The 12,212-nt window shown below is 47.0% G+C and overlaps 1 protein-coding gene across 1 annotated transcript in view; it reads right to left on the reverse strand.

Annotated features, from left to right (window-relative positions):
• Positions 1-712: 712 nt before the first annotated feature.
• LOC126235555 (axoneme-associated protein mst101(2)-like) overlaps positions 713-12,212 on the reverse strand; it is a 30,671-nt gene continuing 19,171 nt past the window's right edge. Inside the window, exon 2 of the mRNA XM_049944272.1 lies at positions 713-2,155. Coding sequence (XP_049800229.1) covers positions 713-2,155 — 1,443 coding nt within the window. The remainder of the gene's footprint in view (positions 2,156-12,212) is intronic.

The raw sequence follows: 12,212 nt of genomic DNA on the forward strand, positions 1-12,212 counted from the left end.
TCGCTGTTGTGCGCCCTAAAACACTAATCATCAACATCATCATCATCATCATCTTCTCCTCACTCTTGTCTTCTCCTCACTCTTGTCTTCTCCTCACTCTTGTCTTCTCCTCACTCTTGTCTTCTCCTCACTCTTTTCTCCTCACTCTTGTCTTCTCCTCACTCTTGTCTTCTCCTCACTCTTGTCTTCTCCTCACTCTTGTCTTCTCCTCACTCTTGTCTTCTCCTCACTCTTGTCTTCTCCTCACTCTTGTCTCTTCCTCACTCTTGTCTCTTCCTCACTCTTGTCTCTTCCTCACTCTTGTCTCTTCCTCACTCTTGTCTCTTCCTCACTCTTGTCTCTTCCTCACTCTTGTCTCTTCCTCACTCTTGTCTCTTCCTCACTCTTGTCTCTTCCTCACTCTTGTCTCTTCCTCACTCTTGTCTCTTCCTCACTCTTGTCTCTTCCTCACTCTTGTCTCTTCCTCACTCTTGTCTCTTCCTCACTCTTGTCTCTTCCTCACTCTTGTCTCTTCCTCACTCTTGTCTCTTCCTCACTCTTGTCTCTTCCTCACTCTTGTCTCTTCCTCACTCTTGTCTCTTCCTCACTCTTGTCTCTTCCTCACTCTTGTCTCTTCCTCACTCTTGTCTCTTCCTCACTCTTGTCTTTCTTCTCTCTTCTTCACTCTTGTCTTTCTTCTCTCTTCCTCACTCTTGTCTTTCTTCTCTTTTCCTCACTCTTGTCTTTCTTCTCTTTTCCTCACTCTTGTCTTTCTTCTCTTTTCCTCACTCTTGTCTTTCTTCTCTTTTCTCTTTTCCTCACTCTTGTCTTTCTTCTCTTTTCTCTTTTCCTCACTCTTGTCTTTCTTCTCTTTTCTCTTTTCCTCACTCTTGTCTTTCTTCTCTTTTCTCTTTTCCTCACTCTTGTCTTTCTTCTCTTTTCTCTTTTCCTCACTCTTGTCTTTCTTCTCTTTTCTCTTTTCCTCACTCTTGTCTTTCTTCTCTTTTCTCTTTTCCTCACTCTTGTCTTTCTTCTCTTTTCTCTTTTCCTCACTCTTGTCTTTCTTCTCTTTTCTCTTTTCCTCACTCTTGTCTTTCTTCTCTTTTCTCTTTTCCTCACTCTTGTCTTTCTTCTCTTTTCTCTTTTCCTCACTCTTGTCTTTCTTCTCTTTTCTCTTTTCCTCACTCTTGTCTTTCTTCTCTTTTCTCTTTTCCTCACTCTTGTCTTTCTTCTCTTTTCTCTTTTCCTCACTCTTGTCTTTCTTCTCTTTTCTCTTTTCCTCACTCTTGTCTTTCTTCTCTTTTCTCTTTTCCTCACTCTTGTCTTTCTTCTCTTTTCTCTTTTCCTCACTCTTGTCTTTCTTCTCTTTTCTCTTTTCCTCACTCTTGTCTTTCTTCTCTTTTCTCTTTTCCTCACTCTTGTCTTTCTTCTCTTTTCTCTTTTCCTCACTCTTGTCTTTCTTCTCTTTTCTCTTTTCCTCACTCTTGTCTTTCTTCTCTTTTCTCTTTTCCTCACTCTTGTCTTTCTTCTCTTTTCTCTTTTCCTCACTCTTGTCTTTCTTCTCTTTTCTCTTTTCCTCACTCTTGTCTTTCTTCTCTTTTCTCTTTTCCTCACTCTTGTCTTTCTTCTCTTTTCTCTTTTCCTCACTCTTGTCTTTCTTCTCTTTTCTCTTTTCCTCACTCTTGTCTTTCTTCTCTTTTCTCTTTTCCTCACTCTTGTCTTTCTTCTCTTTTCTCTTTTCCTCACTCTTGTCTTTCTTCTCTTTTCTCTTTTCCTCACTCTTGTCTTTCTTCTCTTTTCTCTTTTCCTCACTCTTGTCTTTCTTCTCTTTTCTCTTTTCCTCACTCTTGTCTTTCTTCTCTTTTCTCTTTTCCTCACTCTTGTCTTTCTTCTCTTTTCTCTTTTCCTCACTCTTGTCTTTCTTCTCTTTTCTCTTTTCCTCACTCTTGTCTTTCTTCTCTTTTCTCTTTTCCTCACTCTTGTCTTTCTTCTCTTTTCTCTTTTCCTCACTCTTGTCTTTCTTCTCTTTTCTCTTTTCCTCACTCTTGTCTTTCTTCTCTTTTCTCTTTTCCTCACTCTTGTCTTTCTTCTCTTTTCTCTTTTCCTCACTCTTGTCTTTCTTCTCTTTTCTCTTTTCCTCACTCTTGTCTTTCTTCTCTTTTCTCTTTTCCTCACTCTTGTCTTTTCTCTTTTCTCTTTTCCTCACTCTTCACTTTTCTCTTTTCTCTTTTCCTCACTCTTCACTTTTCTCTTTTCTCTTTTCCTCACTCTTCACTTTTCTCTTTTCTCTTTTCCTCACTCTTCACTTTACCCTTTCCTCCGCTGTGGCGTTTGAGACTTCTCTTCTTTTCTTTTCTTTCCCTTTCTTTGTTTTCCCTTTCTCATGTTTCCCCCCCTTTCTCATGTTTCCCCCCCTTTCTCATGTTTCCCCCCCTTTCTCATGTTTCCCCCCCTTTCTCATGTTTCCCCCCCCTTTCTCATGTTTCCCCCCTTTCTAATGTTTCCCCCCCCTTTCTCATGTTTCCCCCCCCTTTCTCATGTTTCCCCCCCCTTTCTCATGTTTCCCCCCCCTTTCTCATGTTTCCCCCCCCTTTCTCATGTTTCCCCCCCCTTTCTCATGTTTCCCCCCCTTTCTCATGTTTCCCCCCCCTTTCTCATGTTTCCCCCCCCTTTCTCATGTTTCCCCCCCCTTTCTCATGTTTTCCCCCCCTTTCTCTTGTTTTTCCCCCCTTTCTCTTGTTTTTCCCCCCTTTCTCTTGTTTTTCCCCCCTTTCTCTTGTTTTTCCCCCCTTTCTCTTGTTTTTCCCCCCTTTCTCTTGTTTTCCCCCCCTTTCTCTTGTTTTTCCCCTCTTTTCTCTCTTTTTTCCCCCCTTTTCTCTCTTTTCCCCCCCTTTTCTCTCTCTTTTCCCCCCCTTTTCTCTCTTTTTTTCCCCCCTTTTCTCTCTTTTTTCCCCCCCCTTTTCTCTCTTTTTCCCCCCCCTTTTCTCTCTTTTTTCCCCCCCCTTTTCTCTCTTTTTCCCCCCCCTTTTCTCTCTTTTTCCCCCCCTTTTCTCTCTTTTTTTTCCCCCTTTTCTCTCTTTTTTCCCCCCCTTTTCTCTCTTTTTTCCCCCCCCTTTTCTCTCTTTTTTTTCCCCCTTTTCTCTCTTTTTTTCCCCCCCTTTTCTCTCTTTTTTTCCCCCTTTTCTCTCTTTTTTTCCCCCCCTTTTCTCTCTTTTTTTTCCCCCTTTTCTCTCTTTTTTTCCCCCCCTTTTCTCTCTTTTTTTTCCCCCTTTTCTCTCTTTTTTCCCCCCTTTTCTCTCTTTTTTCCCCCCTTTTCTCTCTTTTTTTCCCCCTTTTATCTCTTTTTTCCCCCTTTTCTCTCTTTTTTTCCCCCTTTTCTCTCTTTTTTCCCCCTTTTCTCTCTTTTTTCCCCCTTTTCTCTTTTTTCCCCCTTTTCTCTTTTTTCCCCCTTTTCTGTTTTTTTCCCCCTTTTCTCTTTTTTCCTCCCTGTGTGTGTCTGAAGGCAGACCCATGCATTTTCATACGTAGCCGGTGACGGGGTAACGCGTAATTCCCTGCCCCAGGTAGACAGGTAGGACACATACGTACCCGCTGGCAATGGCCAGGCCCAGGGAGGGGTGATTACCCGAGCTGATACCTGCCAAAAGTGCCGATTGGTCCCTCCATCCGTTTGTCGGGAGGTGTGACCTGAGGTGTGAACAATCGCCTAAGGCAGGAGTGCCCTCAGAGAGGGGCCCCCACAAGGGAGGAGTGCGCCATTGGAGAAGCCAGTAATCATGGAGATTTTTCCGCAATGGTTTCCTCACCTTCCACTATGTCTGCTCACAAGTGTAAGTTCACTGAGTCTCAGCCACAGACAGTTCTTCCATCGATGCCACAGTTCCTTGTTGTTTCTCGGTGTGACGAAGGTCACGACTTCTCCACGGTCAACCCTTTCATTATTCAGAAAGGTGTCGACGCAATTGCAGGTCCTGTGAAGTCTTGCTCCAGATTATGGAATGCCACCTTGTTGTTAGAAACAGTCAGTGCCCTCCAGGCACAAAAATTGCTGCGTACTTGACTGCTGCACACCTTCCCTGTCCGGGTTGAAGCGCACCGCACTTTAAATTCCTCACGTGGAGTCGTTTATACACGTTGCCTCGACGGATTGTCCGCCGAGGAAATTTAACACTACCTGTCTGACCAGGGCGTAACGGCTGTTCATCGAGTCATGAAAAGGATTGACACGAACATCGTTCCAACCCGTACTGTCTTCTTGACATTTGACATAAAAGTGGGCTACGAGAATTTCCCTACGTCCCAAACCCTACGCGTTGCTATTGGTGTCAGCAGTTCAGTCATACCAGCCAGTCCTGTTCCAATCCGGCCAAATGTGTTACGTGTGGCAGGGATGCCCATGAGGGTGCTTGTCCACCTCCATCCCCACATTGCATCAACTATATGGGTGACCACGCTGCTTCCTCCAGAGATTTTCCCCATTTTTAAAGACGAAAAGCTCATTCAGGAAATCAGACTGAAGGAAAAGGTGTCGACCTTTGCTGCTCGAAAATTATTCGCCAGTCGAAAGCCCACTGTGCCTCAGACAGGAAAATACAGCACTATCCTTGCTTCTCCTCGGTCAACAAAGGAGGTGGCCACGCAGACTTGAGATCTCACCTTTAGTGACACGGTCGTCTGATCGGTCAGCGCGAAGATCGCCCGTTCAACCTCTCCACTTTCGCCTGCCCACTCTATGGCTCACCCTTCATTGTGTTCTGCTAAATCTCGATCCCAAAAGTCAGACACCCAGACTTCCAAAAAAGAGCATACATGTGAAGATTTTGTACGTACCCCAATTTCTTAACCTTAGGTTCCTCCTTCATCTAAACATCATGTTTCCAAGAAGGCTAATAAGAAACCCAGTTCCTCGCCTTCTCCGCCATGGTGTGTCCCATCTACAGCACCACCTGGCGGTAACCGCACTCGGCCATCTTCTGTGTCGCCGAGGCGGAAGGCTGGTGGCCGATAAACCGGCCGATCGCTGGTGGCAGGAGCTGCTCCTGAACAACCTGTGGATCAGGATTTTCTGCCTTCGGCTGAGTGGCGATCCACGCTGTCGGTCGCAAGCTCTGAGCAGTCGTCGAGTTGACGGCAACCTTGGTGACATTCTTCCATTTTCTGTCCACCATATGTCCATTATCCATTGGAATATTCGTCGCATTCGAGCCAATCGCGATGAATTGACGATCCTCTTACGATCCTACTTGCCGGTCATCTGTTGTGTTCAGGAAACAAAGCTGCGTCCCCACGACCGCTTTGTTTTCCCACATTTTCAGTCAGTCTGATTTGATCTCCCCTCTGTTGAAGACCCTCCAGCACATGGAGGACTCACTCTTCTCCATGATACTCTCCATTATCGCCCAATCCCCTTAAACACTTCCTTCCAAGCAGTCGCTGTCCGTCTTCCCCTTTCTGGATACACCTTCTCCCTTTGTACTGTATACGTTCCATCGTTCACGAGCTGATCAGCTTCCACCCCACTATTTGCTGGTTGGGTACTTAAATGCCAACCACCCGCTTCGGGGATCTCCATCTCCATGTCCTTGTCCGCGTGGCTCACTATTGAGAGACGTCTTCCACCAAGCGGATCTTGTTTGCCTCAACACTGGGGACCCTACATTTTTGTCTGCCTCCACGACAAATTTCTATTTGGATCTTTCGGTCGGTACTGTTCCGCTAGCTAGGCGCTTCGAATTGTTCGCCCTTGCTGATACACACTCCAGTAACCACTTTCCATGTGTCCTTCGATTGCAGCCAGAATTCCCATATATGCGCCATAGACGCTGGAAGTTCGCCGAAGCCGATTGGACACTTTTTTCGTCTCTAGCGACATTCGATGACCGTCACTCATATTACAGACGTTATTCTTACAGCTGCGGAACATTCAATACCTCGCACCTCCGAATTGCCCCAGCACCCACCAGTTCCTTGGTGGAACGAGGCATGCGCGTCGTAATTTCTATCTCATTGGGTCAAAACTTTGCTGAGATTTCGAGCTCTTCAAATTACCCGCCAGCGTTTCTCCCGAAGAAACGTGCAGCGGAAGTGCGACCTCTTGCTTTCTCCTCTCAAAATCGCGAAAGCTACAATACTGTTCGCTCCATGCGGGAACTCCAACATGCACTCTCTTCTTCTCGCTCCTCCGCCACAGGACCGGATGGTATCCACATCCAAATGTTTCTGCATTTATCATACCATTGTCTGCGTTACCTCCTTCGCCTTTATAATCGAATTTGGACCGACAGTACTTCTCCCAGACGATGGCGGGAAGCTATCGTCGTTCCTGTTCCGAAACCTGGAAAGGACAAACATCTCCCCTCTAGCTATCGCCCCATTTCTCTCACGAGTAGTGTCTGTAAGGTTTTGGAGCGTATGGTGGATTACCGTTTAGCTTGGTGGCTGGAATCCCGCAGTCTTTTAACACCTGCCCAATGCGGATTCCGAAAGCATCGTTCTGCAGTTGACCATCCACTTATATCATGAACAATTGTCTCCGGAAACGACAAACTGTAGCAATATTTTTTTATCTGGAGAGAGCATACGATACCTGTTGGAGGACAGGCATCCTCCGCACACTGTTCTCTTGGTGCTGACGCGGTCGGTTGCCCCTTTTTCTTCACTAATTTATGGCAGAGCGCACATTTAAAGTGCGGGTGAACACTACTCTCTCCTGTACTTTCTCCCAAGAAAACGGGGTACCCCAGGGCTCCGTGCTGAGTGTTGTACTGTTTGCCATTGCCATAAATCCAATTATGGATTGTCTCCTTCCTGATGTCTCGGGCTCCCTCTTTGTGGACGATTTTACGATCTGCTACAGCTGTCAGTGGACCAGCCTTCTTGAAAGACGCCTTCAAGGAGATCTCAATCGCCTACACTCTTGGAGCATCGAAACAGGCTTCCGCTTTTCTCCCAGTAAGACCGTTTGTGTTAATTTTTGGCGTCGTACGGAGTTTCCTCCACCTTCCTTACATCTAGGACCTGTCAACCTTCCGTTTTCAGACGTCGCTAAATTCTTGGGTCTTATGTTTGACAGGAAACTGTGCTGGTCCTCCCACGTTTCCTATCTTTCGGCTCGCTCTCTGCGATCGCTTAACACCCTCCGTGTCCTGAATGGTACCTCCTGGGGAGCGGACCGAGTGGTCCTTCTCCGCCTCTATCGCGCCTTAGTGCGCTCGAAATTGGACTATGGAAGCATAGTCTACTCCTCTGCTCGGCCGTCTATTCTTCGGCGTCTCGACTCTATCCACCACCGTGAATCACGTTTAGTGTCTGGAGCTTTTTACACCAGCCCTGTGGAAAACCTTTCTGCTGAGACTGCTGTACCTCCGCTGTCCAATCAGCGACCTGTCCTTCTGAGTCGTTATGCTAGCCATTTGTCTTCCATGCCTGCTAATACGGCCCATGACATTTTTTTCGACGCCTCCTTGGATTTAGGTTATGCAGGCCGCCCCTCCTCCCGGTGGAAGTAGGGAGTCCGTCAACAGCTCCATTCTCTTTCCATCCGCTATCCTAAAACTTACCTGACAACTAGGGTTACAGCACAGCCTTGGCTCCGTCCCCGGACCTGCCTGCTCCATGACCTTTGTCAGTTTCCCAAGGATGGTACCCCTTCACTTGTTTATTGTCGGGCATTTGCTGCTCTATGTGCATAAATGGAGGATGCCACATTTAATTACACTGATAGCTCAAAAACATCGTTAGGTGTAGGGAGTGCCTATATTGTTGGCGACACCGTACATCGCGTTCGGATTCCAGACCAGTGTTCCGTTTATACTGCGGAGCTTTAAGCTGTTCTCCAGGCTCTCCAATACATCCGTCGCCATCAGCGGATACAGTATGTTATCTGTTCATATTTTTTCAGCTCTCTCCTCAGTCTCCAAGCTCTCCACACTGTCCACCCCGTGGTCCACCGGATTAAGGACTGCCTATGCTTGCTCCACCTGGGGGCCGTCTCGGTGGCTTTCCTCTGGCTCCCGGGACACGTTGGTATCTGTGGAAATGAGGCGGCCGATATAGCGGCCAAGACTGCAGTCTCTCTTCTTCGGCCAGCTATTCGCATGGTTCCCTTCCCCGATCTACGGATTGTTTTATGTCGTCGTGTTGGTTTTTTATGGCTCGCACATTGGTCGACACTTCCCCATAATAAATTGCGGGACGTGAAAGCTCTTCCCTGTGCTTGGACCTTTTCCTCCCGAACGCGTCGTCGGGAGGAGGTAATTTTTAGCCATAGAAATCTTTTAAGCGGCGATCCTCCCCCACTCTGTCCCCACTGCTCTCAGCTGTGGACGGCAAGACATCTTTTACTTGAGTGCCCCTATTTTGCTCCGTTACGCGCCCGTCTACAGCTGTCGCCTGAAATATCGTCCATTTTAGCAGATGATACGCGCTCAGCCGATCGCGTTCTCGAGTTTATTAGTGCCAGTGAGATGACGTCCAACCCCTTTCTGTAGTGGTTTTTTAAGCTTTCCTTCTTTTTAGTTTCTTCAGTTTTTTGAGTTTCGTTCCCATTCTGCTGGTTTCCATTTTCGTTTTTTACCTTTTCCTAAGTCACAGACCGGGCGCTAATGACTATAGCAGTTCTGCGCCCTAAAACAAAAAAAAAAACAAAAACAAACCACTGTGGAGCTCTACTTGCCATGTGGCTTTCCTAAGGAACCCTTTGAAGAACCTACACGTGGAAGCTGGGGTTCCTCAATTGCATATCAGGCAGTAACTGCTTCTAAATCGCACCATCCACACTCAAAGTTCGTCTAAACATTTTCTTTTCTCTAACATGGCGATACTTCACGTGCAGCGGCGACCCAAAACGGGGATTATAATAAGCCTTTCACGTCGTCCCTTACCACTGAATTAGTCTTCCCTCTAGTTCCAAGAACGTATAGACATGGCGCCTACATCGCCCACAGCCTCGTGTAGACACCTGAATGTCTCAATTCACTGTGCAAAACCTGGCACCTGTTTCTCGCTCTTTGACAGGCCTCAGAGCACAGCGGAGAGGTACTTGACGTGGATGGCTGTGTGGTTGATGGTCACTGTGGGTTCGCTAATGCTGGACACACTGACCAGCGCTTCTGGCCAGATGGCTGCAAGTTATTCGCAACAGAGCTGGTAGCCATCCCTTGCACTCAGCATATCCGCTCATGCATAGGGGAGTCCCTGATTTGTAGCGACTCCTTACTTGACTTAAAGGCTCTCGACGAGTAGCGTTAACCTCTCCATCCTAGGGTAACGGCCATCCAAGAGTCCGTTCACATGCTCAAACAATGTGGACAATCTGTGCTGCTTGTATGGACCCCAGGACACGTCGGAATCCTGGGAAATGAACTTTGTGACAGGCTAGCCAAAGATGATACTCGTAAACTCAGTCTGGATATCGGCATACCGGAATCTGAACTTCGATCACTATTACGCCGCAGTGTTCTTAGGATCTGGAACAGAAAATGATTCTGCCTGACTTTACCAAATAAGTTACATATGATAAAGGAGACTACAAACGTATGGCGATCATGTATGCAAGCCTCTCGAAGTGACTGTTACCTGTCGCCAGCTCCATATCGGCCGTAATTGGCTGACACGTGGCCACCTACATTATAAGGATCCGCCTCAGTGTGGATGTGGTGCACGCTTCACAATGGTCCATAACTTGCTGGACTGTTGGAAAGTAGCTACCCAGAGGTGGACTTCTGAACATCCTGACTCACTACCTACATGCTTGAGTGACAGTCCCTTTACGGGTGATACATATTTAAGTTCTGTTCGAAAGGGGGATTTTTATCACTTTCTGCAGTTGGGCGTCTTCATTTCCCAGTTCTTCACCCAACAACAATTCAAACCTTACTGGTTCCCTCGCAAGCTGTCTGTACAACTAGACAGTGAACTAGAGTTCACTGTCACTTACTTTCCAAAAACAGACATGATCTATGCGAAACACGTTATGATAGAATAACGTAAACAACTAACAAATGGTGTAAGACCACAATGGACATCACTCTCTTGTGCCACCCAGGATCCAACTACACTGGCCCTAAAAATGAGGATAACTCAATCTGAATTAATCTGACGCTGAGCAGACTTTGACTGTTTAAATCTACAGAAGTCTGTATTGGTGCAGCTGAGAGCAAGTGGCGATTGGGATTTTTATGCCCCGACAAGGCCGGTGCAGCGGTACATTGTCCTTTTTACTTCGCGCAGCGATGTAACTTGTAGCTGGCGAAACGTGCGCGGCAGACGCGAGGCGTAAGGCGGCACCTGTAAATCGACCGCGGCCACGAAAGAGAGAGTAAATAGCGATCCGTCTGCCTGATCTCAAGATCGTGAGATTTTCCATCGAAACCCTGAAATCATGGTAGATTTCAGTGTGTGTCACACACCCGTTCGCTGGTCGTACCAAGGACCAATTTGGCTCACATACATTAAAGAGTGCGCAACGATTCCAAACGTCACAACTGGTAAACCAAAAACGAATAAGTGTGATGTCGGCAAACGAGTAGTCAGACGTTTGGTCAACTTCTTACTGTAACAACTATGTGACTTCAGAGACTCCCCAGTCTAAATATTCGCATGGAAAGTGTCTCAGGACAGGTCCCTAGTACCAACCACACATGCCAGAGCTTCGACCAGAAGTTGCTTCCAGATCGAAGTTCAGAAACAGAGTGTTTGGCAACTCTACAGAAAAAAAAATCCACATTTCCCGCAAAGTGCACGAACGACACGGCCTTCACCCCGTCTTGAGCCAATTGCAGGAATTTAGGGGCTCTAAGTCTCCTCTTTTACACGACAGAACACACTCAATTCGAACCAGCGCAAGAGTTACGAAACTTTCGTCTCTGGAAAGAAAGAAACCAACTAATAGCTTTTTGAGTTTTCGCAGTGGGAGGCGATGTTTTTCTCCGAAGTCGCGTCTCTTCCTGTAACAAGCAAACAGATAAAATCTTAGAGATCCTAATCTAAATAGCCTGTGTCTTGTAACATGTTAGTCCTAGCTGTGAGGTGTCATAAACATTCTAAGCATTTCTCAGATGCCAGAGGTTGTTATACGACCGAGGCAGCTAATGGAAGTGGGGTCACAGGCCTATTTGCAGTGTCGGTGAACACTAAAACTTCTGAATTTTATTAGGCGTAGCACTGCACGCGATGCCCAGTTTATGATGCAGCTGTGTAGACACGTTCCTTCAGTCCGTCGACCCCAGCCCAGCCCTTAGCTGGCGCCAATGTAGGTATAGCGGCATTGTCCTGCTGGAGACCTGTCTCGACTAGGGGGTGCTCTTTCTGCCCTGTGCAGCTGAGGACCTGTCCAGTAAGATTTACTGAGGGATGGGCTCGCTGCCACTTGCTTTCTTAATCCAAAATGCTGTTTCTATGTCTATGAACCATAAAAGTACCTCTTGCTTTTAGTGCCCTACCAAGCTCCATGAACATCTGCTCAGGACATTAACTTTCTACAGTCTCACTGAAGTTGTGTAATGTTGCGATAAATCCTTTATCAAAAATAGGGATGAGACTGAATTGTCCTCTCTCAACTTTCTCACCATCTGTTTTTCTCTTGTCATGTGTTATTAGGTTGGTGATATTAGTATGTTGCAGAGTGACTGGATCACACTTTTTTAGTCTTGAACTTAGATCGCCAAGACTGTATGCTATATTGCTTAGCCATCTTCTACTGCTTACTTCCTTTTAGTAAAGGTTTTCGATTTTGGTTTGATAGTTATCTGCTTCAGTACGATAATTCATGCTGCTTAATCCATCTTCTTTCATTCCTGAATGTAAGGCGATAAGATACATTTGGCGTCTGATTCTGACAGACCAGCACGACTAAGGAATAAGGAACTAATGACCACTATATAAGTCCATTTACTCCTCACACCAAGCAATCTACACTCCTATCGATCACGCAGGTCTCCTTCCTCATACGCCAATACCCTCCCCCACAACCTCGTTCGCTTGTATTCCCCCCCCCCAAACCACTGCTTCGCTCGTATTCCCCGCCCCTCCCCCCAAACCCCTCGTTCGCTCGTATTCCCCGCCCCTCCCCCCAAACCCCTCGTTCGCTCGTATTCCCCGCCCCTCCCCCCAAACCCCTCGTTCGCTCGTATTCCCCGCCCCTCCCCCCAAACCCCTCGTTCGCTCGTATTCCCCGCCCCTCCCCCCAAACCCCTCGTTCGCTCGTATTCCCCGCCCCTCCCCCCAAACCGCTC

The sequence above is a fragment of the Schistocerca nitens genome, chromosome 2 (assembly GCF_023898315.1).
Source record: "Schistocerca nitens isolate TAMUIC-IGC-003100 chromosome 2, iqSchNite1.1, whole genome shotgun sequence".
NCBI classification, from domain to species: domain Eukaryota; kingdom Metazoa; phylum Arthropoda; class Insecta; order Orthoptera; family Acrididae; genus Schistocerca; species Schistocerca nitens.